Source organism: Pyrus communis, chromosome 6 (genome assembly GCF_041283825.1).
Source record: "Pyrus communis isolate YQ-2024b chromosome 6, ASM4128382v1, whole genome shotgun sequence".
Taxonomy (NCBI): Eukaryota; Viridiplantae; Streptophyta; class Magnoliopsida; order Rosales; family Rosaceae; genus Pyrus; species Pyrus communis.
Window position 1 is genome coordinate 24,507,173 of NC_142570.1, and position 26,222 is coordinate 24,533,394.

Consider the following 26,222-nt stretch of genomic DNA (forward strand, 5'->3'; position numbering starts at 1 on the left):
GTTTAAGAATGCAAAATGAGATCACTATCGAGTTTCAAGGGCAAAGTAGAGCAAATTTTGAGTTTCAGAGAGTAAAAAAAAGACTTTGAGTTATAGGAGGTGAAAAAAATTGAGGTTCCACCGTAAAATCAATCAACAATATCGAAACTAACACAACCTCTTATAAGCTTTTGCAAGGCTTCTCCTTTCACCAATGCGAAACTCTTTTACCTTCACATTGTCACACGCCCCCTTATGTGTGACGAATTTTCAAGCCAAATACGTGGATAAAACGAATTGGTGACGTGGAGCACATGTAGCCATTGGGTTTTAAATGTGGGTCAACCTGCTTTGATACCATGAAGAAAGTTGAGGTTTTACCATAAAACCAATTGGTAATATGGAGAGTAGTTCAACCTCTTATAAGCCCTTGCAAGGTTTTTTCTTTCACCAATGTAAAACTTTTTTACCTTCACATTCTCACAAGAGACAAAGTAAGATTAAAATTAAACACTATAGAGATTTAGCTAGAAATAAGCCTAATTCACACTTGAGCCGAAAACCCCCCATCGTGTAAGGCTCGCAGGTGTTAGATCCGGACGGAATTTAAAACGGCCCAAACATATAGGGTAGGAATCAAGACGAGAGCATAACGTAACTTTCTACCTATATGAAGCATAAGCGTAGCCAGTAGCAAACACTGCTGCTTTTCATACTTACTAAGCAGAACTATTATTTTGTCTGTGATTGTGCAAAGCAGGCTGAATACTAAGAGTCTAAGAGTAGCTAGTTAGCTAGCTAGGGAGTAAAATACAGTACACATACAATAGTCTGTCAACTTTTCCTAACCCACGATTCCAGCCTTCCGGTAGCTTTCAATAGAATCATTAAGCGTTTCCTCAACTGGCCGGAAAGTCCAACCCAACTTCTGCAATTTTTCGGAACTAAGGTGTTGAACTTCTTCCTCTGCATAGGTAAGGCTGCCAATACAACCGGTAACATATCTTAATAACATGAATATGGATCAATCGTTAAGGTACACAAGCAAACAGAAGGATGAATTGAAAAAAAAAAAAAAAAAAAAAAAAAAAAAAAAAGACCATAATTAATTATTGAAGGACTGATCTAATTGATTAACTTACTTCTTGGGGTACTTGTAGTGGGGATATGTAGGCCTTAAGTATTTCTCCACCACATCTCGTATGCCAATTGAGTGTGAATTGCATAAGTATCTTTCTCCTGCAGCCTCAGGCTTGTTGTATGCAAGAAGCAGCGCGTCAGCTAAATCACGAACATCCACGAACGTCCAGTAATTGCATCCCAAGGACTCAAGACCACCTACACATTCGTCCAGAGTTGCGCACGTGCGTGCACACACACACGATAGTACATTAATATTGCACAAACAAGAAACATGTCTTGTACCTAGTAATCTTAATATATGAATATGCAGAGAGATACCAATTATAGTCGCAACAATGAGAGAGCTACTGGAATTGAGAGTGGATTGCAAAATTGGCCCCAAAATGATAGAAGGACAAACAGTCACAACCTCAAGTCCATTTCTTTTTCCAAACTCCAGAGCCTCGCGTTCTGCTTCTGTTTTCGAAAGATAGTACCATTTCTTGGTTGTTTTTATATATTCGGGAACGGACCAACAAGTCTCGTCCTTGACTTGATCCTTAGGCCACTCCGGGTTCATAACGACGGCGGCTATGGACGACACAACTACAACTCTCTTCACTTTGGCCTTTTTGCAAGCCTTGAGTACATTCAGCGTTCCCTTTATTGCTGGTTCAAGAAACTCCTGCAACACATTCATTTATTCTACAATTTCAGCTTTTTACTCAAAACTGAAGGGATAATGCTTGTGTTCCTCTCGTAAGAGAACTTCCTTCCCTCTAAACACCCCCCCCCCCCCCCCAAAAAAAAAAAGTTACAATTAAGGTATTTTCATCGTACGAACATCAAAATTGGAACCGTTCATTTTATTTATCATTCTCTAAAAATCATTCAATTTAAATGTCTTTTAGCCATTCATACATGTTAAACCAATCGACGGTTTTGATAACAAGTAGCATCTTCATGATGAATGGTTATTTTGATTGATGCATGGCAATGACTAGAAGACCTTCACATTTAATGATTTTTTGTGGATATGATATTTAGATTATATAAAGGGAATAAATGATTCCAGTTATGATTTTTGTATAGTAAAATATGCTAATTATAAGTGTAGAGATAATTATGTTCCTTCAAAAAGGGTGCACAAGCATTAGAGCATCTCCCAAGGAGATGTCAAAAAGTCCATATCAGTAATAACAGTTATAAAAGACATCATTAGTGTTTTCCAACCGAAGTGTCAATTCCTATGTGGCATAACATGGAAAGGCAGCAGAGGAAGTTGCTATCAAATTTGACAGCAGCTTCAAATCTATTTTTAGTAATTAATAAATACTTTTTATAATTTTAATAGTTATCTTTTGTTTTAAAATACTAATCACAACCAGTAGCGGATCCACAGAGGGACCTGGTCCCAGGACCCCTCGAAGACGCCTAAATCGTTGCTTGAAATTTTTCGGGGACCCTCGTACTCGGACGAACTCTGTGCAGTTGCAGCAACGGCGTCATGATGGGGAAGAAGACCGCGCAGAGGAAGAAAGAAAATTTGCCCATTTCAACCTTGGCCCAAAACGTTGCCGTTTGCTTCCATTTTGTTTAATTCCCCAAGGCCTCCATCACTCTCCCTGAATCCACATACCTTACCATCCCTTCCCCCATCCAAAACCTGAAACCCCCAATTTTCACATATCCAATCCTCAATTTCCCAATTCTCATAATCCTAAAATCCCACCCAATCTCATATTTTTTAATTTTACTATTATATCATATCTCAATTTGTTTTAAATCTCCACAACACCACCATTTGGTTCAAAATTCAAATAAGATTTTTTGGTATTCTAATCTAATCTCAACTAAATTATATTATATATTGATGGAGATTTTATAATCTATTATTGATATATTTTATTTTTGTATACTCATTTAATTATTGGAATTTTGTTTATTGATTAATTAGTATATGTTTTTGTGTTTTTTTTTTATTAATATGTAGTGTATAGATAAGAAATATGGAAAAAAATTTCAAGCCAAAACCAATATCACAATCTATTTGTTTGGGTAGTTCAAGTTCAAGACAAATGAGTGTGATATTCATTTGAATAATCTTGAGAGAGACCCTAGAAAAAGAATTCGAATGAAGGATTATCCTCCTAATATTCAAGATGAGGTTCAAAAAGCATATTTGCAAATGGAACATTTTTAGACTACGAAACTTCGTCGTAGATGCTTGAATTAGATTTTATAGCTTGTAATGTTGTTTTACGTATGATTCATCAATAAAATGTATTATAATTTAACTTTTAAATGTTATTTTAATCTATAATTTTTTTTACCTTTGTTATTGGGACCCTCCGGGTTTAAAATTTTGGATCCGCCACTGATTACAACTATAAAAAGTAAATAATGTAATAAATAATAATTTAAATTTGACATATTGGTTGGAGAACAAAATTTATAAAAATATCAATATGCCACATAAGCATTCAAATTTAAATTTTGTTTTCAAAATTTGACCTTCAAATTTCAATTTTTTTTTTTTTTTCAAAATATGTTTTCAAATATGGGATTCATTAATCAATCAAAGCAACCAGTCGAATCTAACAATTATAGTTAACTAAATTAAGTTGAGTGAGGCACGTATTAATTAATTAGAGTAATGTTAGAAAGATTAAATGTGTAGATTAAATTTTATAAGCTAAATGACAAAAGTTGACAATTAAATTATTAGTTAAGTTTTGATTAACATGTTTTTTCTTATTAGCAACACATCACTTAGTTTGCAAATTTAGTCTACAAATTTAATTTACCCAGCATAACTCAATTAATTAAGATAACATAATCTGGAAGATTCTTGCCTCAGGGTCTGAATCATTAAAAGAATTGGGTACAGGGCTGGCAACATGGAAGACTCCGCTACAACCTTCAATGGCCAAACTAAGAGAGTCGTAGTCCAACAAATCTGCCTTGAACAGTTTGAGGTTCACTGATGCTTTCTCAAGCTTGTTCAAGTGAGCATACTTGATGTCTCCTGCATGCGCGCGCAATATATATATATTTATTTATTTATTTCTCAATTCGGTCCAATCTTCTCACTGAAAATATACAATTAATATTATACTATATATACGATGAGTGATGGGAGTGACTGACCTGGTTGCCTGACAGTTCCATGAACAACATAGTCCCTGGAGAGAAGGAGGTTGACGACCCAAGAGGCAGTAAATCCTCCAGCTCCAGTCACGCATACTTTTTCTTTCTGATCAGCCGCCTCACCCGCCATCTCTTTACTTGCTGTATATCTTCTTACCAAGTTATATATTCAACCTAGCTAATTCCCTTACTCCTCTCAGTCCCACCTCTCTTATGATTGATCTCTCTCTCTCTCTCTCTCTCTCTCTCTCTCTCTCTCTCTATATATATATATATATATGCGGTGGGAAGGGGGGGGGGGGGGGGGGGTGGGGGGGGAGGGGGGAGTCGTATGTATATGTTTTGACAAAAGATGAATGCCCACGTGGTGAATGTTTATTGGTGAAATAGTGATGTGGGTGATGCCACGAAGTTATTTCTTATAACAACTTGCTGAATTTTTCCAAAGCAATATTGAATGCTACAACAGTGCAACTTGCTGAATTTTCCATGGTAATAAAGAAGGTGTGAAATTCCCTTTCCATATGTCACTATCTAATTTTACGTATTTACGCAAATTCACTTTATTTTTGTAATTAGTCATTAAAAATCTATAAGGTCCTTTCAGTCACTTTTAGTGTTTTCGAATAGAACTCAATTCCACGAACGCGTGGACAAAAAACGATCGCGAGTTGGAATGTTAACAAAGGAGAAATAAGGAAACAAAGGATGGGGCAATTTTGTCTTTTGGACCCCTATGTATGGAAGGTCCCAGATTTAGGAATGGAGCCCTTCTCGTTTTAGAAAATGGCTACGCAGGTCGACTTGGTTGCCTCAGAATCTCTCTTTGATTTTGACTGTTTCTGCACAAACTTTCATACGCCAATTCCAGTGAATTTTGTCGACGATGATCTCAGCCACCATATGGGATAGACTCGTCTCGTCCGCATGGCCATTTCTCTCTCATTCGTGGTGGATCGAGTCTTAAGAATTCCGAGACTTTGACGCCGACGATCTCCCTTCTTCGTTCACCTCAACGTCGACGACTACCTCCACTGCACTAACCTCAATTTGGGCTACAAACTCCGAGCTTTAGATTTGACGTTCGAACTCTATTAAAGACACGACAAGGTACACCCTTTTCGCCGATCCATGACTTTACTGATGAATTCAAGGTTTTCCAGTCATATCTACACTCCAACAAAGGTATGAATATTGCTTCATTCTCCACAGGCTTCAATTTGACATAATATCCGCGATGGGCGACCACTTCCTCCTTAGGGTTGTAAGGAGTAGTTGTGCTTGGTAAATCTATGATGGGCGACCACTTCCTAGTGGGATTCCGTTAAGTGGTCTGGGATTCCAGCACTTGGTCAGTTCCGTTGAGTTAGTCCTAAACCCTAGATTCTTGTGAGTAAAAATTACTGATGGTAGACATTTATGTTTGTAAATTAGGGTTACAATATTGCTTGGAATCCAGGTAGGGAAATACAAAGATTATTATCAAATTTCGTGAAATGATACTTTGATCTTGTTGGTTGATTAAGTAGTTAAATGTTAATATTGAGTATCCTTGAGTCATGGAATCTATTATTTGTTGTGCTTGTGGAACTGTGTTGTAAAACATTGTTATGTATGTGGATGACGAAATGACAATCCTGATTGTCATATGGTTTCGTTATTGAATCTGAAATGTATTGATTTATGCTTTTCGAGTTCCATTGAGTGATTTTAGAACTTGATGTTTTTTCCTAGGAAGTATCATGAGAAATGCTAGAGCTTGACCAAGGGTAAACTACGAATGGCTTAATCCCGTTTTAGAGTATGTAGGCAGTCTAATATAGAGATTAGATGTAGCCATGAAATAAAAGAAAAAATGTTACTATGGAACTATTGGTTTGTTTTGGTCATGTCTCAAAGGAGATGCATGATAGATGAATAGGCACATGGTGACATCACGTGTCATCCTAATGTATATTGGGATCAATGCGTGACAGAATGCTACAACTTACGTACGAGTATGGGTTTGTAATATCTCCATATATAAAGGATGCAAGTCTATAACATTGAGGGTGAATGTTTTATCCCAATCCTCACATGAGTGAGCTATACACTGTGTAGTATATACACCAAAGTGGGAGTATCCAGATAAAAAATAAAAAATATATATATATATATATAATGTAATTTTTTTTAGATCACTTGAAAGTGAAACTAGGGGCGGAACTAGGATTTCATATGCGGGGGCCAAATCATTATACAAGTAAGAACTATCAAGAATTTACATATGACGTGCACACCAACATGGTACTTAGAACAAACTTTAGTTAAGAAAAGCACATGGAAAATCCCTAGAACAGTATGCATATACCAAAAGAAACATCACTAACTCTACAGTTACAAATTTATCATGACTCATGATTATAATACAATTATGCATCCACAAAAGACCCACAATCAACAAACAAGAAAGATAATTCTCACTATAACTAAACCTTGCAAGCTGAAGAACTACTATAATGGTTGCCATGAGTAAAGTACAGCAACCTATTATAACCTTGCAATCATCTGCAAAGAAGCGTTGTTATAAGTCACATCCAACAAAATCAGCTTCTTCATAGTCATTGCCAAGTCCACAAACCAAGAGAACCCAAAAAACCTTCACCTCAAAGTTGACTAACATCCGTTGATGTAAAATATGTGATTGAGTAGTAAATCTTCATCCCTATAAAAGATTCTTCTCAGCAAAGCAAGAGAGTGGGCACAACTATTAAGTCTCTATAGTGAAGCGAAAGAGTAATCACAACAGTGACGTGGGACGAGCCAAAGGTTCTCAAAGAGACGAGTGTAGATAACATGAGTCTCACTCAACCAAAGGAAAAGAAAACAGAGCTCGTGTTGCTTTGTTTTCTCTAACTTTGGTTTAGCATGATTCCATCTGGTGGTGGCTCACGTTGCTTTGTTTTCAGACTACGCTGGCTTTCCTGGCTTTTGCTTCTCAAATTAATGTGCATCTCGGCATATATGTTTATCTCACTGTTCTCTTTTCTTAACTCTGTGATGTTGCTTGATCTGTTTTGCAGGTTTAGACCTTTAGGTTTGACTTTAGAAGGATTAGGTTTCATCTCCCCCCCTCCCCCCTATTTTCCTTGTATCTCTATTGTTTTCATTTCTACAGGGGCAACATTTATGTCCCCCTTCATTTTCATGTATTTTTTTACTCTTTTTTTTCTTGTATTATGAGAGGTTAGATTTATTTCCCCCTGGCTAGGTATAACTTCTTTTTTCATTATCAATAAAATACCCCTCGTATCGTCGAGGTTTTCCAAAAAAAAAAAAAAAAAAAAAAAGGAAAACAAGCTTGCTCGACATCGCTAATTAATCACATTCGCTCGACAAGACCAAGTCAAACGCTTTTCAGAGGAGAAAATGACTCACTTCTTAGATATAATTTTTAAAATTCACTAAATAACTTCTTTAAAGATACATATGGAGTCTGTTACATAGGAAGATTATAAAGCATTGGTTGGATAAATAGTTAATATTAGAACAGTTACTGGGCAACTCAATAAAAAGAGATGAAAAACAATGGCATTGATAAATGAGAAGACCCAACCAGCCATTTATTCTCATACACTACATCAAATAAGAGACAAAGATGATTAGAAGATGGAAGAAACATGGGAAATAAATGGAAGGGACCAAGAGGGATTACCAACGACCCTTGCCCTTGGCTTTAGGATACAAGGGGATGAGTTTTTTTCTTTGTTTTTCTCTCTAGTGACTAAATTTTTTTGGTAGATAAACGTTCAATCAAATACACATTTGCACATGCACATAACCTAGTTAGAATAAAACAGAAAATATATATTTAAAAGTTTTGCCATATTGTGTTGACACTCGGTTTGCAAGCTAAGATTTCCACCGTCCACAAAACGAGTCAAGATTGCCTTTCACTTGCTTGTTGTATCCATTTACCAAGTACATCACTTTTTCGGCAATCACAAAGTCAATGTTTGTCACTTGCATGACTCTGATTGCATTTTATAAAGCCTACCACCTAAAACATTGAAATGTCAAGATATATACTGCACCATATAGATACTTCATGGTCCCATTCAAATTTTCACGTCTACATAAACTCATAGTTATCTATGACTAATTAATTAAACGAGAATTAAAAAACACAAATAAATAGAAGAATGCAACCGGAAAAAATAAATGTTGAAATCATTTTCCGGACTACCGTTGTGACACAATCTCACAAGAAAGCGTTACCCTACCAATCTCCAAATTTGACTTGTTAAACCCCTAATCAATCAAGCAATTTTTCAATAAACCCCAACTAGAAAACACAAATAACTGCAAAACTAATGATAGGTCTATAACGGTGTTAAAAAATGATAGGTAACGAGCTCTTGTCTCTGGCTATAGCCAGTTGGTATGTCTTTGTCGTCATTTACGTATTATTGTTTAACATTAACATCAACGGAAGATTCTAATTGAAACTCTGTCCAAAGCATTTTGCCGGATCACCATCACTATTAAAACATAATTAGAAAACTAATTTCACTAAATAAGAGACTCTTATTCATTGGTGTATTTTCATCTAATTAATTAGACATGAACGAGGACGTGATGAGCTAAGACTAGTAAGTGCTAGACAATGACCCTTATGTTAAAAATTTTGAGAGTGGAGCCACCAGTCCACTATTAATCACATTAATATTGTCTCAAACTTAATCACTTGTGGAATTCAATAAACACTAATACTATCTCAAACTTATTCATCTGTCCAATCCAATAAGTGAGGGGGTTGTCACTAACGCAATTAAAAATGAAACCATTTGATATAAATTTTAGTTTGTTTTATAAGATGCCCGATGCGAGTGAATATTATTCCACACCTTGAAGCAACTCCAAATAATAAACACCTAATCTGGGACCCCAAGGGAGAACCTGAGAAATATCCGTCAATAGCTTATTTCCATTTGAACAAGTCGAATGAGTAAGATCATAAAGGCCAAAGCCAAAACATTGTTTTCTCAACAAACACAAAAAGATGAAATATTATTTAGTAACTATCACTGGGCAGTATAGCTATAAGACAGAAAACTAACATATATGTTCGGACTCCACCAACCTAAACGGCACTGCAACAAATTAAGCCAAATTTTCCTCTTCGATTGTCGGATGTGTAACTTCAAACAATGTAGTTAGCTACGTAGACCACGCTCTGGGATGTTTTCAGTATCAGAGCAGTCCAGCCTCCTTGTAGCTTTCAACTGAGTCAGTAAGCGTCTCTTTCAATGGTCGGAAACTCAAACCCAGTCTCTGAAGTTTCTCCGAGCTCAACCTTGGTCGTTCTTCTACTTCAACAAAGCTGCCAATATACATGTATAATCCAAAATCATAAAATTAGTTTAAACGGAAAACCATTACAACAAGAATCCCTGTCCATTCTGCTTAATTTTGCATTGGATGACATCGATGATCAATCACGCTATATACATAACTCATTTGAAAATCTCTCCATTCTAGTTACCAAGTATAGATTGAAGAGAAACCTTACTTCTTAGGATAACTGTAATTAGGATAAATGCTCTTCAACTCTTCAACCAGATCTGTCGTTCTGATATTATGAGCGGTGCATATGTATCTTCCTTCAGCCTCAGGCTTCTCATACACCATAACGACTGCTTCAGCTACATCCCGCACATCAACTATCATCCGCGGCTTGTTTTCCAGTGACTCATATCCTTCTGCGAGGAGACAATATTAAATCAGTTAATATGAATATTCATGACTGGGGGATAAACCTGTATCCTGGGTCATAGAGATCAAAATGGAGCCAAATGCATAAACAACCACAATAGACAAATACCAAAGGATGAGTTTACAACCCCACCTACCTATCTATCTAAACATATGTAGATTTGATACATAATTATGTAAGGCGTGTAACTGTTAATGGTAGTAAGAAAAATTTAAAGAATCAAACTATAGAAAACAAATCCCTGACCTATCAATTTTTAACTGTGAAATGGAATTCTATAGGGGTTTATTTGTGAAAACCCTTGATTTTAAAGAAATGGATTTAATTTTTTTTTTTTAACAAATTAAGCAAGGGATTTAATTCAGCATCAAGTGGTTATGTCAAAAGTAAGTACCCTTCAAAAGCTTGATGAGGACCAAGGTGCTTGCATTTACAGTGGTCTGTAGAATTGGCCCCATAATAAGTGTAGGACAAACAGTTACCAAGTCAAGCCCATTTATTCTTGCATACTCCAGGGCTTCATATTCCGCTTCAGTTTTTGAAAGACAATACCAATTCTGGAAGATTAAAGAAATAATTAGATAGTCGAAACACACATATGAAATGATACAATCACACTGAAATAACTTTACGAGTGCAGTGTTGCAGAATGAATAGCTAGATGATATCATCACACTAAATGGATTTGCGCCATTTCAAATCTCTACCAAAAATGAAAATACTGGATAAAACTATGAGCGAAAGTTTAAGAACCGCACGAGATGATATTCAACATATTTTTTTTTCATTGCGTAGGACTACTGAAAAACATGATTTGACCATTATAGAGTGAATTTCAATTTCAGTTTCGAAAATAGTTTGTTATGATACTGAAATGTGTGCAGTTTATGATTTTGAAGGTCAATCTCAAAACTTACCATCAGTGGCAAATTCCATTCTTTCCCTTTTCTTGTTTTAGTGAAGATTATTGATATTGTTTTAATCATTTCTAACTCTTATGGGTTATGTAGGAAAACTAATGAAAATAGCTTGAAAAACTTTGAGGTTTAACGATAAGGACAAAATAAAGGGTAAAGTAAATAGTACCAGGATTGACCTTTTAGTGTGAAAATGTGGTTTTTCGTTAAAGTGCACACTACCAGGAGTTTTCATTAAAGTTCCATTTTTCGTCATTATAGAATAAATAGTACACTTTCCTTTATTTCTAATTGTTCGATATTTCTTGGGGAATTAAAACATAATCCCTGGAAATCCTTTTCTCTTGGTATCCTCGGTGAAGAATCAACACTGCTAACTGGATCCTAAAAGGAAAGTTGTGTATGCGTGTTCCTATTTCTTAGTTCTACTACGCGTTGCATTGATCACCAAAATTATGAGTTCATTCTAGAACTACAATCACATATATATGTTAATGGAATACCTTAGTACTTCTGCAGTATTCCTTGTCTGACCAACAAGTTTCATCCAACACTTGGCCTTGAGACCACTTAGGATTCATGACAAGAGAAGCTGCAGATGACACGAAAACAACTCGCTTGACTTTTGCTTCAAGGCATGCTTTAAGTACATTAAGTGTTCCCTTCACGGCAGGTTCAATCAATTCTACCTGGACAAACGATAAATCAAAATGTAGGATATGAGCATTTATTTGGTTAGCATATATTGGCATAATAAAACTGTACATGGTACCAACCACAAATAGAGTACGATACTAATTAGCAACAACCGAAGAGAAGTGAGTGTACTAACTACTAACTAATCTATTGCAATTGAGATCGAGTATCTCGGTGATCAATGAATGAGAGAAATTCTTGCCTCAGGATTTGGCACAGGGTCGTAGGGAACTGGACTGGCAACATGAAACACTCCATCACAACCTTGAATCGCTGTGCGAAGGGATTCATAGTCCAACAAGTCCGCTTTGAATAGTTTAAGGTTCTCAGATGCCTTGTCAAGTTTTTTCAAGTGGGCGTGCCTGTCATTAGCTGCGTTTGTGCACAACACAAATACAGTACTATTAATCATCAACGATTTCCGCTTCCTGACACTCTTTGAGCCAGTTCCACTCAATCAAGAAATTTGTTCATTTTGTGTTTGCATTACTTGTAATCAAGCATATCACACCAATAAAATTATAGCCAACATCATTAGAATTTAAGAACTGAGCATTTTATCTTGTTAAAGGTCCGTTCGATAACTATGCCAGTTTTTAGTTTTCATTACATGTTTGGTAACTGCTTGCCAAATTAAAAAAACTCAAATGGTTACCAAACACGTTTTCAGTTTTTTTTTTAATTTAAAAAAAAAAAGAAAAAGAAAAAGGAAAATTGAAAAACGAAATGATAATCAAGCAGCCTCTAAATAATTAAGCATCAAACGAGTATCAAAGCAGCAGATAATGAAAATGAAAACAGATGTATCTTGTCCTACGATCGATGGAACAGTAGTCACTGCAAGTGCAAACAGTAGAAAGAAAGAAAGGAAAATGGTTGGATAGAGGATACATACAGGGGTCTCTGAGGGTTCCGTGGACAATAGAATCCTTGGAAAGAAGAAGCTTAACAACCCACGACGCAAGAAACCCTCCAGCTCCTGTTACACAGTATCTTCCCTTCTCAACCGCCATTTTTTATCACACACACCTCCGACCTCTCTCTCTCTCTCTCTCTCTCTCTCTCTCTCTCTCTCAACAGTCAACACCCACCCACTCCCTTTGCTTCCTCTCTCGGTTTGGCTTATATATAGGTAGCCCACCCATGTGCAAACCCACTGGACGTATTAAGTGCGATTGTGCGATGTACCATCACGCAACCTTTTTCTTTTTCCTCTTTTCTCTAGAAGACAATAAAGATTTGTATGACTAATGATGCTACGAAACCTACATTTTGTGCAGAAAATTGCTAAAGATAAATTCTCCTGAAAACCACGTCTAAATCATCCATCTAATAGTCTACAATACAACAATTTTATAGGGTTTAAATAGCTTATTTAATTGTTTGACATAAATATTCCTAAAAGTTAAATTGTTATTAGTTTTTTTTTTTTTAACGAACGATATTATCTACATTAAATGGTGGGCTTAGCCTCACGATGAGTTAACAATAATGTGGTTCAAATTCGTCTTTGGAAATAATAGAACCTAAAAGGGATAGTATAGATAGATAATAAAATGCAAGCAACTTCCACACATGGTGTGCATATAAAATCAAATTGAAATAACTGTAATTAGGGTGCAACTTGGGTTTGGTCAACCCAAATCTGCACATACTTAACTCGATTTTAAATCCGATCGAGCAAGTTAGAATGAAGAAAAACCCGTCCACATCCAAGCCGACCTCAACTCTATCATTTATTGGGTTGGGTAGGGTGAATGTATTGTCCGCCCATGTCAACCAAAACTCAACCTGATTTTGAGCCCGAATTCGCCCATGCACATATTACCCATCCCATTTCATATTATATAAGTTATGTAAGGTTTATTGTCTTTTTTCATAACGATAATGATGAAAGTGTTACTTTTATATTTTTGCTGGTTGAAGTTTTGGTACGTCTTATAATTTGACTTTCAACCTTGCATGGTTGAAATATTAGAAATAGTCTCCAACTTGTTTGTTTTAGCTTTTGTGTGGATGATGATGTGTAAATGAAATTTTCACTAATATTAACGTTGTTTGGTTCAAATTTAAAAAATCATGCAAAATTAGATGTTATAAGATTGAACTCGATAAAGTTGGATGAACCTAAACCCAACGCAAATAAACTTGAATCTAATTAAAACCCGACTAAAACCGCATTATTCTCTAAACCCGAATTGTAAAGGTTGAGTTAGGGTAGGTTGACCATTGAACCCTCTCTAGTTGTACTCTTAACTGTAATGCATTGATCTTTAAATACTAAAAATTGGAGGTCTCGGGTTCGAAAACCCTGCTGTTGTGGAAGCCAGACTTGTGGCCAGAGGAGGCTGAAACGCCTCTGTGAATCTTCAAGCTCCCATGAAGGTCTTTCTCATATGATTCTTCTTTAACTATTTGCGACCGTTGAATCCATCAAGTAACTTAAAAGAGTGACCCAAGAGGCACAGTCCAACCAACTTAAAGAGTGGCCCAAGGGGCCTAAAACTGTTGTTTGCTTCAGGAGGCCCTCCTGCCTCCACCGTTTCGGCGTTACGGTTTGTAGATAGCATATATCATGCAAAGGGGATCAGAGAAATTAAAAAAACCCTATAAATCCCCATATCTGCGAGAGAGGCGACGAAATTGACAGCAATGACGAGCACCTGGAAGAGAAGATTGGGAAATGTGAGGTCCTTCGTATCGAATTCGACGGGAGGCCTGAGAGGAGGAAGCAACCTGGCGTCATGGGTGGTGGCTGGTACGCTAGCCTACTTCCTCTGGGTGAAGCCCTCACAGGACCTCAAGCGGGAACAGCAGGAAAGGGCTGCTCTGGCCTCTGCGGATCGCCATGCCTACGTAGAGAAACGGAAACCCATCGCCGATCCTCAGGTACTGTTTCATATCTGAGTTTCCGCTGTTTCAAGTGAAAAAAATTATGATTGAGTTTTTCAATTGCTTGCCAAATACTTCAAATTACAACTTGAATTCCGTTTCAGGAGACTGGATTGATATACGGCAACAAGAATAAAGCTCGAAAACCGGATGCGTAGTTTGTAAGTTATCGTTTACCGAGTTACACTATAATAGTGTTGTTCGAAGTGTTATCAGTTGGAATGTTACCCCTGAAATACCTTTTGTATATGTTGCAATAAAGTTCAATTTTGAATACTTGTAAGTTTACAGTTACACAAATTTAAACTGACCGAAAAAGTTAGACCTTGAGGGTCGTTTCATGTGCCTGAATATGAATATACGTAGCAATTTTGACATCAGCGTCTGGATATGAAAATTTAGTAAAACCTTGGTTTACTGGAGATGTGATGTTCTCATAAGGAATAAAGAAGAAGATTTGAATTGGTTTGATTGTTGTTGTACTTGGTGCACATTTTATTCGCTTGATGCATGGCCAGTAAATTCGTCGTCTATCTGCTCACTTTTTTATTTAATAATTTTCTCTCTCTGATTTTGAATTGCGCTCGTCTGATTTCTCGTGTTGAAGTCTCATTTCAACTGTACTTTGTGCACCAAAAACATCCCAGGATATCAGTATTCATCAGTGAACATCACATCCTGCTTGGTTGATACTTTCAACTTTAGAGCATTCCTTACTTGCCTTTTATGCTAACCAGTCTATGGAATCATAACTAAAGTTATTTCCCTTAACATTTGCGTGTATGTGTTACAGAGTGATGCGTATCAGTAAATCTATTCGACTATTCTATTTGTGAGGCCCTTGTTGTTCATTTCTGTTCTTGAATATGTTTTTTTTACCTCAGAACAAACGTCTCTAGGTTTTGCATTCATTCTTGATTGTTATGCTTTGGAGGTTGCGGTTCCTCTTAGTTCTACTGCTCTAGAGTTTTAGCAGGAGAGTGTGATTCTGTGAAGGGTTATAGGGACAATGTATAGGTCTTGTTTGGGTTCAGAAATACGTTACATCAACTTAAAAATGTGACATCAAACCACTCATTGTAAGGCACTTTAACCAGAGCTACAATGCTACCTGTACCTTTCCATCTATGTTGAAGTTCCTATTTAAGGTTGGAAGAGAAATGCTTTCCCAAGGGTATAAACTGCCTCTTTTCTTACCATTTCACTAGTTTTAGACAGATTTTAACAGATTTAAAGATTCCATCCAGTAAGTGGTGGATGGAACCTTTCTTCTCCAAGAGTCATTTCCCAAACCTGCCCTTTTCTATTCTTATTTCTTGTTGTGAACAAAATGTGAAGGTGAAAAAATTCACTCTCCCACATAAGATTCCACTGTAAATCAATATTTTTGTTTGCCACTTTGTCCCAAGTCAATATTTTTGTAGTCAATGAAGACAGTCCGACACCAGCTAACCTAGTTTAAGGCTGATGCCAGTTATATCCAACTCTACACTTGATGTCGTCTTCTTATTTTAAGTTTGCTTGCTCTTTGGAATATGGCCAGTTTGATGGAGAATTTTCTCCTGAGGTTAACGTACGGCCCTTCTATTTTGTTTTTTATTGTCTCAGCGGATGAGGGTTGCTTTGGGTATCTCCCTACTACACTACAAAGTAATAGATGAGTTTTTACTGCATATCCTTTATTGCTTGGATAAATTCATCTCGTACTCGTTTCTCCTCTAGAATCCTCAAAAGAATTTCTCTTGAGACCCTATCATACACTTTTTTCAAATCTATAAAGATCATGTGTAAATACTCTTGCCTATCCCTATAGTATGAACCCGAATTGATTGTTTGTGACCCATATCTCTTGCCTCAGTCTTTGCCAGTTGCTCTCTCCCAATGCTTCATGTATGACTTATTAACTTAGTACTCCTATAACTATGGCAGTTTATCATTCATCCAAGATTCAGAGTTTTATGATCCTACACAATTATTTTGATTTGTATTGTGTATTTTTTTTTTCAGTTTTTCTTCCGAATGCATTTGTGATTTACACCAACGCCTTCCGAAACTTAATTTTAGCCTCATTTTACCTTCTGAAACTCAAAATGTCTCACTTAATCTTCAGAATGTCTAACTTTGTGCCTCTCTTTATTTCATTCGGTTAACTCGGTAAAAAAAATTACGTTAAATCTTCTGACGTGGCAAAGTGAGGCCATTAATTGGCTGATGTGTTAACATGTCAATTCCATCACCTTCTCCATCCAACTGCACCTCGAGCCATCCTCCGCAACTCCCAAACACAGGGGCTACAACTCCCTCTCCGACGAAGCTCTTCACGTGGTGCTCGAGACCTACATCGACGTCAAGTGGCTCCAGCGTGAGCCATGCTGCGACTGCCAACACCAATCCAACTTCAATCCACTCTTTTCTTTCTTTCAAACTTGATTTTAAGTTTTCTTTTTTTAACATTTTTAAAGTATAAAATATTTTATAATTAACATTATACATGTGGCATGTAAGACGATTTTATCATGATTTTTTTATCGAGTTAACGAAATAAAGGGAGAGACAAAGTTAATTTGAAGTGGGACATTTTAATTTTTTGAAGACAACCTGTTGGTGTAAATAATCCTTCTTGATTTTTGCAAGCAAGGAGATGATTTCGGTCGGCATCCCACGCTGGTGACATGACTAGAGAAATCCACAAAGTAGCGAGAGGACAATGTTGACTAGCTGTGTATGGTGGGCCGGATCCAAATTATTGGTTGGGCTGTCCGAGCCACACAGTTATCCACGTTGCTTATTGTTGGGTCAGCCTTTCTTCACGTGTTGTTTGTTGAATTGTTGGTCACCTCTCCTTGTCACCGCCCATGCGGGACCGCCAACATGAAAGGAGGGAAAGGAATAAGCTCTTCATGATGGCAACTTTCATAACACGCAAACTTTCGTTTTAAGAGTACTCACACATTGCATTGTTATATTTAATTCCTCATTTTACGCTACTCTAACTTATGACATCTCACTTATAAGTTACAAGTAAAAAGAAATAACATTAAAAATTTATTCTTCACTCGTACTATCTAGTTTAGGGAGTCATAAGGATTGTGAATCAATAAGAATAGAGTTTTTACTTAAAATATTATGAAAATATTGATAATTAATGCTAGGAACTCCTTTCTTACTCCTTATATTCGAAATTTTCTAAAACCCCTTTCTTAGGAGGTGGATAAAGAATGCGATTAGAAATGAATTATTCAAAATCCTTTCTAAAATTTAGTTAGAAACTTAGAAGCTCATTTAAGGAGCCCGTTGAAGATGGTCTAACAGCATCTCCCTTAGCTAGCTAGGTCAAGCCTTGACATTACTTGTTGGGTTGCATCAGTCTGCCCTCATGTGGCATGCACCCATACTGTTTTCATGAACCACTCTTTTAAGCTAACAAGTAGCTCTTATTCGGCAAAAACCAGACAATAACGGATTTAGAAATTTCTCTTTCTATCTAACAACGTATCACACTCACTCTCTTTTAGGTTGAGCTACTAAATAAAGCAAATGTTATTGTACTCTATTATACGAAAGGGACTTATGGAACAAGTTTATTGCCATTTGGAGCCCTGGTCATAGTACATTGTCATTTCTAAGTTTATTTTACATATCATTGCATTATTGATTAAAATACTACAGTGACAATAAATCTATTTTATGTAAATTGCTTTCATATTTTAAAGCTTGAAAATGGCTCATAAAGCTCGCCACTAGCGCTTAAGACATTTTGTGCAACATCTTCACTAGCCCCGTTGTGTGATCCGCATGAGGACTTTATGCTGCCGAGGTAAATAATAACATAATCTAGGAGTAGGAGTTTGAGTCTTGAGCAATAGAAATTGGAGAGATTTTTCAATATGATGGGAACATGAAATAGTACATCACATGTTATTATACAAATGATGAGATATATGTGTTAAAAAGTTTATAATTTAAAATATATATAAATTCTCACCATTTATATAAAAACACGTAATATATCATCCGTGTTTCGATCCCACGAAAAAATTTCTTCAAAAATTGAAGTGAGGTGTCGGAGGGACAGCCAATATAAAAGGGCATCGAAAATGAAGGATGTTGTCGAGTCAGTTGTAGATTGAAAATGATTCCAAAGGACACGACAAATGGTGGGAGCTGGTAGCACTGTATCAGACCATCATTTCCATTTCCATTTTCACTCATTTTTACTTGCCGTCGTACTGTGATAAAGAGAATAAATTTATGACTGGTTTGATAATGTTGTGTTTTGAAGAAAAAAAAAATGTTTTTGTTGTAGTGTGAGAATAAGATCATTTTTGCTGTTTCACGTTTTTAGTTTTTTTATCTAAAACTGTGAAAATAAGTTGTTTTTAAATGTTTACCACACATCCTTTTGAGCTCAGCTTTTTTTTATACTCATTTTTTATAAAAGCACCTCAGTACCAAATCAGTACTTAAACGATAACTTTAAACATAAAAAAATTGTAATCGGCTAAAAAAATATGAGAAAATTTCAAACTTTTCTATTGAAAGTGTTGTACAGTTATAGTCTACCAAGATATACTAAGTTGCTAGGAATTCTAACAGGAAAAAAAAAAATACCCAAAATACAAATACATCCTCAAATTTTAAAATCATGTTTTGGGCAAGTAAGAGTAATGTAAAAAAATACCCAAAATACAAATACATCCTCAAAATTTAAAATCATGTTTTGGGCAAGTAAGAGTAATGTAAGGGAGATTAAATTTGTAAAATAAATAATGTGTAACTAATAGGAATAAACACGTTTATCAACGTTTAAGTAATTAATCAATTATCAATTTCTATGTTTCTTTAATTTTCAAAACTTTATCTCCAAATTTAATTTCTCTAATATTACTCAGCAAGTAAACATTAGAACTGGACTAAAAATGTCTATATATCAAGGCAACGCATCTCCTCGCTTTATTTCTTTCAACATAATACATCATGGGCCTAATTCAGTCATCGTAGTCTAAAGTGAATTAACTATGCTTAGACTATATTGTTAAATTGAATTGACGTCTTTTAATTTGATTCTCAATCGACTGCGCCATCTAATCTCATCATTTGAGATGATGACGACAACTGATACAGTTTTCATTGTTTCAATTCTCTTGATTATGTAATATTTAATTGAATCAAAGGCATCTGCGACTTTTGTTTGCTTGTTCTTTTCAAGTGATAATTAGGCCATGTGAAGCGCGGCTTGTTGTTGTCCCTGCAGGGTGCTTTATCAACCTTAATGCAATAATCCGCTGCCCTGCCTGCCCTAATTAATTATTTTACTTCCTGTATTTAATTATTCTATTACCCTCTGCTCCTTACTCGGTTGGCTAGGTCCACCACTTTGTGCCAAATTTTCAACACTAATTCACAAAAAACAATCTTTCTCCTTATAATTTTTTATGTTGCTAGATGCCTATGATGCAGTTTGATTTGTGGGTTTAGACTCGTTAAATAATAATTTATTTTATAAATTATTAATTATTATGATAGAAGGACATCAAGAGCAACCTACGTTGAACATATTAACCGTTATATGATATTCTAATTCAATAATATATAACTGTGTAAATTTTTTTTTGCATATGACAATACATTATTGGACAAGAGACGTCACGTCATTGTAAACTCGTTTTATATAAGTCATTATCGTGATCTTTCTAGCATTTGCCTTAACCATGATCAAATCAACTCTCCCAAACGGTTCAAATGCTTGTTTCTCATTAAAACAAAAAAAAAAAAAAAAAAAAAAAAAAAAAAAAAAAAAAAAAAAACGGTTCTAATGCTTTTGGTGGTTTCATCTGTTCCATCAACTTGTTTCCTAGACCCTAATAATTTGGTGGAGTAGAGGGTTAAACCACGTTAAAGTTCCTTGGTGGTTTTGCGTATTATTTTTGTGTTAGCTACGTGTTAAATTTGTTAGTATATATTACTGTTTTGACTTGTTTTGTTTTGGCGTATTTTTTTTATTTATAAATGAAGTATTATATTGGTTAAAGTGGGTTTGGTTTTCTAGCTTCGTCCTTGAAACTTAGTTTAGTTTTCTGTCTTTGCCCGAGTGTAGTGGCAAGCATTTGCCCTTTTCCTTTGATTCAATTGTACAACTAAACTAGTTAAGGAACCAACTTGGGATTTTGGAATTTGTATGATGGGGGGCAGACAATTGGAAAACTGATGACCGCCACTCTACTTGTTGGGCTTAAGAAGTTGTTATTAGCACTTAAAAAGAAAGAAAGAGTAATGTTAGAGAGGTCAAACCAAATGATGTATCAGTAATAAAAATAAGCACGTTAATCAACGTTTAAGTAATAATTCAATCATCAACAAGCACATTATTTGTTTGTAAATTTTTTTTAAAATTTTAATCTCCTTAGCATTATCCTAAAAAAAAAAATATTTGCACTTTAAACATTTGTAAATATAAAAATATATATATATATAATGACGGATTTGTGACACCACTTTTTTTACACAATTTTTGACACAAAGTATTTTAACAATTTGAAACATCTATCTTTTAGAACATAATTTATAGATCATCCTTGCAAAAAAATTAGATAAATTCAAAACTATGAAAACATTCATTTGCAGTGAATAAAATAAATAATTACGTTTCTACAAAGAAACCCTATACCCTTAATCCAGCGGTTACAGAGTTTCAAATTTGGATGATTTTTTGGTACATGATATTTGAGGAAATACCTAAAAGATAAAGAGTTAAAATATATTACGAAGTGGCACTCACAAAAACACGTGTCAAAAATTGTATTTGAAAATGTGTCACAAATCTGACAAAATTAAAGCAACCTTAATTCCTGACAAGCAATGAATTGTAAACATAACGAGAAAACAATCCCGATCCTTTGCCACAAGAAAACCAATAAAAATAACAATAATACTAAAACTAATTTTCTCTACCACAAAATGAAAACAAAAAACGAAAACTGAAATGGGCCGTTATAAAAAAAAAAAAAAAAAAAAAACCCTTAATTTTTCAGAATTATATGTATTAGAGTTTGTTTATGAAGTATGATATAAATTTCTACACATTTTATTTCTCCAAATACACTTATTTATTTCTAATCGTTTGATAAAGCAAAGGACCAATATACATAGTGTGCACAATAGATAAAATTAATGTATATAATTAGCTAAGTTATTCTTCATATACTGTCAATTAGTTTAATTTGTAATCTCAACTTTTTTCATAAATTATTTTCATGTAGAATATATATATGTATTAACGTACCACATGAGTGACAAATGAACCATACAACAATCTAATTAAACAAATTCATTAAGAAACCGTTCAAATGCACACATCTCACCTCTTGCAAATAACGTATCTTCACATACAAACTCCATAATAAAAAACGTTCAATTTCTTAATTTTCATTTGAAAATCATCTCTTCAAACAAATTATTCGAATACAAGATTGTTCAATCATCAAAATATACAAAATAAATGAACAATGTATCAGAAATATGTAACTTGATAGTCGCACTGTTGATTCATATCTTCACCTCAAGCATGTCGTTTGAATTTATATCCATAGGCAAAAAAATTCTCACGCATACCCTCCTTTTCTCACATCTCCCTCTCTCTTCCACATTTCTCTCTTACATAGATAATATGTGTGAGATTGCTAGCATATACTTATATTTTTCATTTTTATGTATACTTCTTATTTGTTCTTTTTTTTATCGAATTCGTCTATCTGTTTTTATAGTGTTTGATAATTAAATAATTTTATATATTATTTTTATTTTGTAAAAAATGATCTTTTATAGAGTAATTTATAATATCAATAGTTACTATTGTAAGTATAAAATTTCGTAAACTAATAATGGAGTATTTTAAAAATGAACTTCTTCTCATCTTTAGAGAAGCTAAGTTAATTTCAGAAGAAAATAAAATGATGCCATTGTTTTTCACTTGAATTTTGAGTGACAACACCGACACAAGTACATATATATAATTATTGACACGATCTAATATTGAACTATCAGTATTATCGTGGACAACAGATCATATATGTCGAGCTAGCAGTCAGACGGCGGTCGGAGAGACACATAGCCAGACGGTGTTACCTAAGATTTTCTCTCTTTTATTATGCAGAGGATCTGATCGACTAAACGACAACGTTGAGGGCCCTGGAAAAGTTGTGGTTTGGTAAATAATTAGTGTCTGCATGTGTGGATGGGGACTAATTCGCTCTTGGGTGGGACAAGACAAGAAACTTACTACAAGTGCAATGCAGTGCGGCCGAATTTAGAGCCATCTCCGCTGAACCTCAACATGATCACTGCATCCATGTATATCCAGATAAGGTTGGACCAAGTTCCGATGTCTCGACAGCTTCCACATGGCCTGCTGCTGACCTTTTGACCGCACGTGATCTTTGTTCAGAAAATATTTTATTGTACCAGGAATACGGTTGATATATCACATGTTTTTATATAATTAACATACATATTCTACAATTTGTATAATAACATGTAATATATCATCCTATATTTCGATCACACTGAAAAATATCTTTTTGTTTTGGGTTACAACTTATAAACTTTCAATGTTACACCACCAAGATCCTAGTACGTGGCAACAATAGTATCATGTATCAATAACTCGAGAATATGTGAAATAAATACTAACCTATATTTAGATTATTAGCACAAGACGCTATATGAAAGTGTACTCAGACAATTTTTTTCTCCAACTGCAAGGGAAGGTAAGGCCATATTTGTTACAATGACCAGCTACACAGCGCGCAAACCGTTACATAATTATATATTAAAATTGATATTTATGCATGAGAATCCAACTTTTAACTTAGAGTAAATTGTAGTAATGGTTCCTTAACTTTAACTCAATTAGAGCAATCGTCCCTTAATTAAAAATTCATTACCATTTGTCTCTCAACTCATCAAAACGTGCAGCAATGGTCCTTCAACTAAAAATACATACCATTGGAGCAATGGTTCCTCAAACTTTAACCTAATTGTAGCAATGGTCATTCCAACATAACTCATTGTGACAAAATTCTAATGAAGTTAACGAAAGGGACTATAGCTACACGTTTTGATGAGTTGAGGGACCCCAATTGAAGCAATGGTCCTTCCAACATAACTTATTTTGACAAAATTCTGACGAAATTGATGAAAATGACCATAGCTACACATTTTGATGAGTTGAGGAACCAATGATAATGGAATTTTAGTTGAGAGACCATTAATGCTTCAATTTAATTAAAATTGAGGAATCATTACTACAATTTACTCTTTAACTTAATCGTCACCAATTACTATTGATACTTCAAGTTTTTTTTTTTTTTTTTTTTTTTTTTTTTTTTTTTTTTTGGGGTTTTTAAATCAGAACCATTGATATTTCTTAATTGGCTATCTAGGACATAACATATTCAGTGAGCTTTAAGGTCGGCAACTCCAGAAATAGCTAGGCAAACTGATTTGATTTTAGGGTTTGGGTCAAGGTTGAAGGGGTTTTCGAGTTCCCCTTTTCCTGTTAAGGTGAATTTAGGCGCACCTTTTCCTTGAATCACCTGTCTGGTCTTTATTATGAATCGTCAATTTGTTAGACTTAGGATATATTGGATATTAGTATTTGTTCATATATGTATGTCTTAGACTGTTAGTGGTTGGTTCAAACAAATCAATGCAAGCTTATTTTATTTGGGGTGCACATATAAATCAGAAAAGAAATTTGGATTTGTCAGTTCAATATTTTATATGCTTCGGAATGATAAATGGTAAGAGGCTAAGTTAATTTGTAGGACGAATTACAACTTCGAATTCTGACAGAGTATGAATGCCGATAATACTTTTCTTGACTATGATCTTAATCATAAATTTCAGATTTTGGTACGTGATTTATAAGTAATGCACTATAGAATGAAGCCAACTGATCAAATTGATGCTCTACAAACCGTGGATAACGTTTCTGAAGCTAACACTATGGTGAATTCTTTTTAGACAATGAATAACATAAGGTATGCTTGCAAGTGAAAGTTTTTATGTATATACGTGAAATGAAAGCCTAACAATCTAAATTTTTATGTCTTTCGATTACTCATACAAACCCAAAATTAGGCCAAAACTTTATAGAAGTAGTCTTATATAATTGGTTCTTTATAACTTAGTAACGAGTTAATGTTTTGGTTAAGCTTCTTTTGAAATCTTGGTATCAATCTTTGGGTGAATGTTATATTTTATTTTGACAGATTGAAATTATTGAGGGGGAATCCTCATTCCAAATTTTTGTTCGATAATTTCTTTGACTGAATATGTAATTTTAGTATATGCTTTCCATATTGTATTCGTTTGAGAATTGCTTGTTTCTGTTGCGAAGGAACTAGTAAATACAAAAGCAAACGGGAACCTTGCTGCTATTGGGACTTCAGCTGCCATTACGAAACAAGTGAGACACCATTTTCCTTGTACTTGTTGATTATTCAAATGGGCCTAACATGTTTCCAAGTTCGTTTCGAATACATGTATGTGAAAATGTATCTTAGATTGTAATTCTCATAGATGTGATAGTGCTGAAGTTGCTGGTTAATCTTGTTGATTTCAGGGCGCAGTTGGAGTTGTGGTGTAGGGCACACGAGCACTATGAACTGCAAACGGTGAATTGGAAATATCACTGGTGCGCCAGGTTTGAGTTTTTTTATTTTTTTATTTTGGGGAATTGTCGATATTTCATGGATATCTCGCTGGTGCAGATGCCTGCAAACGGTGAATTGGAAATAATAAAACTTGCCTAGACTGTTGCCGCAGCCGCCTAGACCGCATAGAGCACCTAGCGACTGCCTAGGCGGTCGCTTACCTCCTCCCTACGTTTTGTAAACATCCTGGCCAAAATTACAGTGGAGTTTCGCTGTCTAGCGCCTAGGCGGCGGCCTAGAGCGAATTTTAGAATATTACTACGAAGAATAAAAAGCTACATTTGAACATCTCAAGATTAGTAGGAAGTAAATATGTAGGACTGTATTATAAGACATCTTAAAAGTGTGAGAAGTATTTTAATTTATTACATTGGTTTTTTTTTTCTTCTTATATTTATTTGTACATATGATTTCATTAATAGAATAAATTTATTTTGATAAAAATGCTCAATAAAAATATTATTTAATTTTTATTACAATATATTTATTATTTTCGACGACTTTTTGTTCTTGGTAATGACTAAGAACTCGATTGGAAAGGATAATGATAGGCAGATCAAATTTTTAATAAATCAAATTTGCAAACCAAATAATGTGTCACTAATAGGAAATAAGCACGTTAATCAACACTTAAGTAATAAACCTATTATCAATATCCACATCATTTGGTTTACAATTTTAGTCTCCTGCATTACCTGATTGACAAACATACTTCCGACCGGACTTTTCATTGGTGATAGGGTTTCTATTTTATTTCTTTCTTTTTTAAACATGTGGTCTAATATCCTAGTGGATAGGGTGTTGAGTTTTCACTATGCATCTCGGGTCGAAACTCCTCCCTTAGATTATTGTAATAGTTTTGAACCTTCCCCATCCCTTTAATAATAAAAAAATAAAAAAAATAAAAAAACACTTCCTATTGTAGGCCTATTTAACTGAGCTATCTAAGGAATAGAGAAAGAGTGGGCCAGCGGTAGCAAGAGAGAGAAGAGAGAT

General features: G+C 34.9%; 3 protein-coding genes and 2 long non-coding RNA genes across 5 annotated transcripts; 3 read left to right on the forward strand and 2 right to left on the reverse strand.

The window, feature by feature from the left end:
- Positions 1 to 474: 474 nt before the first annotated feature.
- Positions 475 to 4,497, reverse strand: LOC137711118 (cinnamoyl-CoA reductase 1). The gene is made up of 5 exons (XM_068450324.2): positions 4,252 to 4,497; positions 3,957 to 4,129; positions 1,441 to 1,786; positions 1,122 to 1,317; positions 475 to 959 (listed from the first exon to the last, which is right to left on the reverse strand). Exons 1-5 carry the CDS (start codon positions 4,379 to 4,381, stop codon positions 824 to 826), a joined length of 981 nt encoding a protein of 326 aa, XP_068306425.2. The 5' UTR covers positions 4,382 to 4,497; the 3' UTR covers positions 475 to 823.
- Positions 4,498 to 4,995: 498 nt separating this feature from the next.
- On the forward strand, positions 4,996 to 5,935 carry LOC148696486 (uncharacterized). The gene is made up of 2 exons (XR_015963254.1): positions 4,996 to 5,361; positions 5,464 to 5,935. It is a non-coding gene; the product is annotated as an uncharacterized LOC148696486 (long non-coding RNA).
- A 3,262-nt stretch (positions 5,936 to 9,197) lies between these two features.
- LOC137710575 (cinnamoyl-CoA reductase 1) lies at positions 9,198 to 12,748 on the reverse strand. Its single transcript, XM_068449639.2, has 6 exons — positions 12,515 to 12,748; positions 11,822 to 11,991; positions 11,427 to 11,612; positions 10,401 to 10,563; positions 9,803 to 9,992; positions 9,198 to 9,613 (listed from the first exon to the last, which is right to left on the reverse strand). Exons 1-6 carry the CDS (start codon positions 12,630 to 12,632, stop codon positions 9,484 to 9,486), a joined length of 957 nt encoding a protein of 318 aa, XP_068305740.2. The 5' UTR covers positions 12,633 to 12,748; the 3' UTR covers positions 9,198 to 9,483.
- A 1,420-nt stretch (positions 12,749 to 14,168) lies between these two features.
- Positions 14,169 to 14,886, forward strand: LOC137710574 (subtilisin-like protease). The gene is made up of 2 exons (XM_068449638.2): positions 14,169 to 14,508; positions 14,616 to 14,886. Exons 1-2 carry the CDS (start codon positions 14,272 to 14,274, stop codon positions 14,667 to 14,669), a joined length of 291 nt encoding a protein of 96 aa, XP_068305739.2. The 5' UTR covers positions 14,169 to 14,271; the 3' UTR covers positions 14,670 to 14,886.
- Positions 14,887 to 24,909: 10,023 nt separating this feature from the next.
- Positions 24,910 to 25,610, forward strand: LOC148696487 (uncharacterized). The gene is made up of 2 exons (XR_015963275.1): positions 24,910 to 24,979; positions 25,136 to 25,610. It is a non-coding gene; the product is annotated as an uncharacterized LOC148696487 (long non-coding RNA).
- Positions 25,611 to 26,222: the final 612 nt, after the last annotated feature.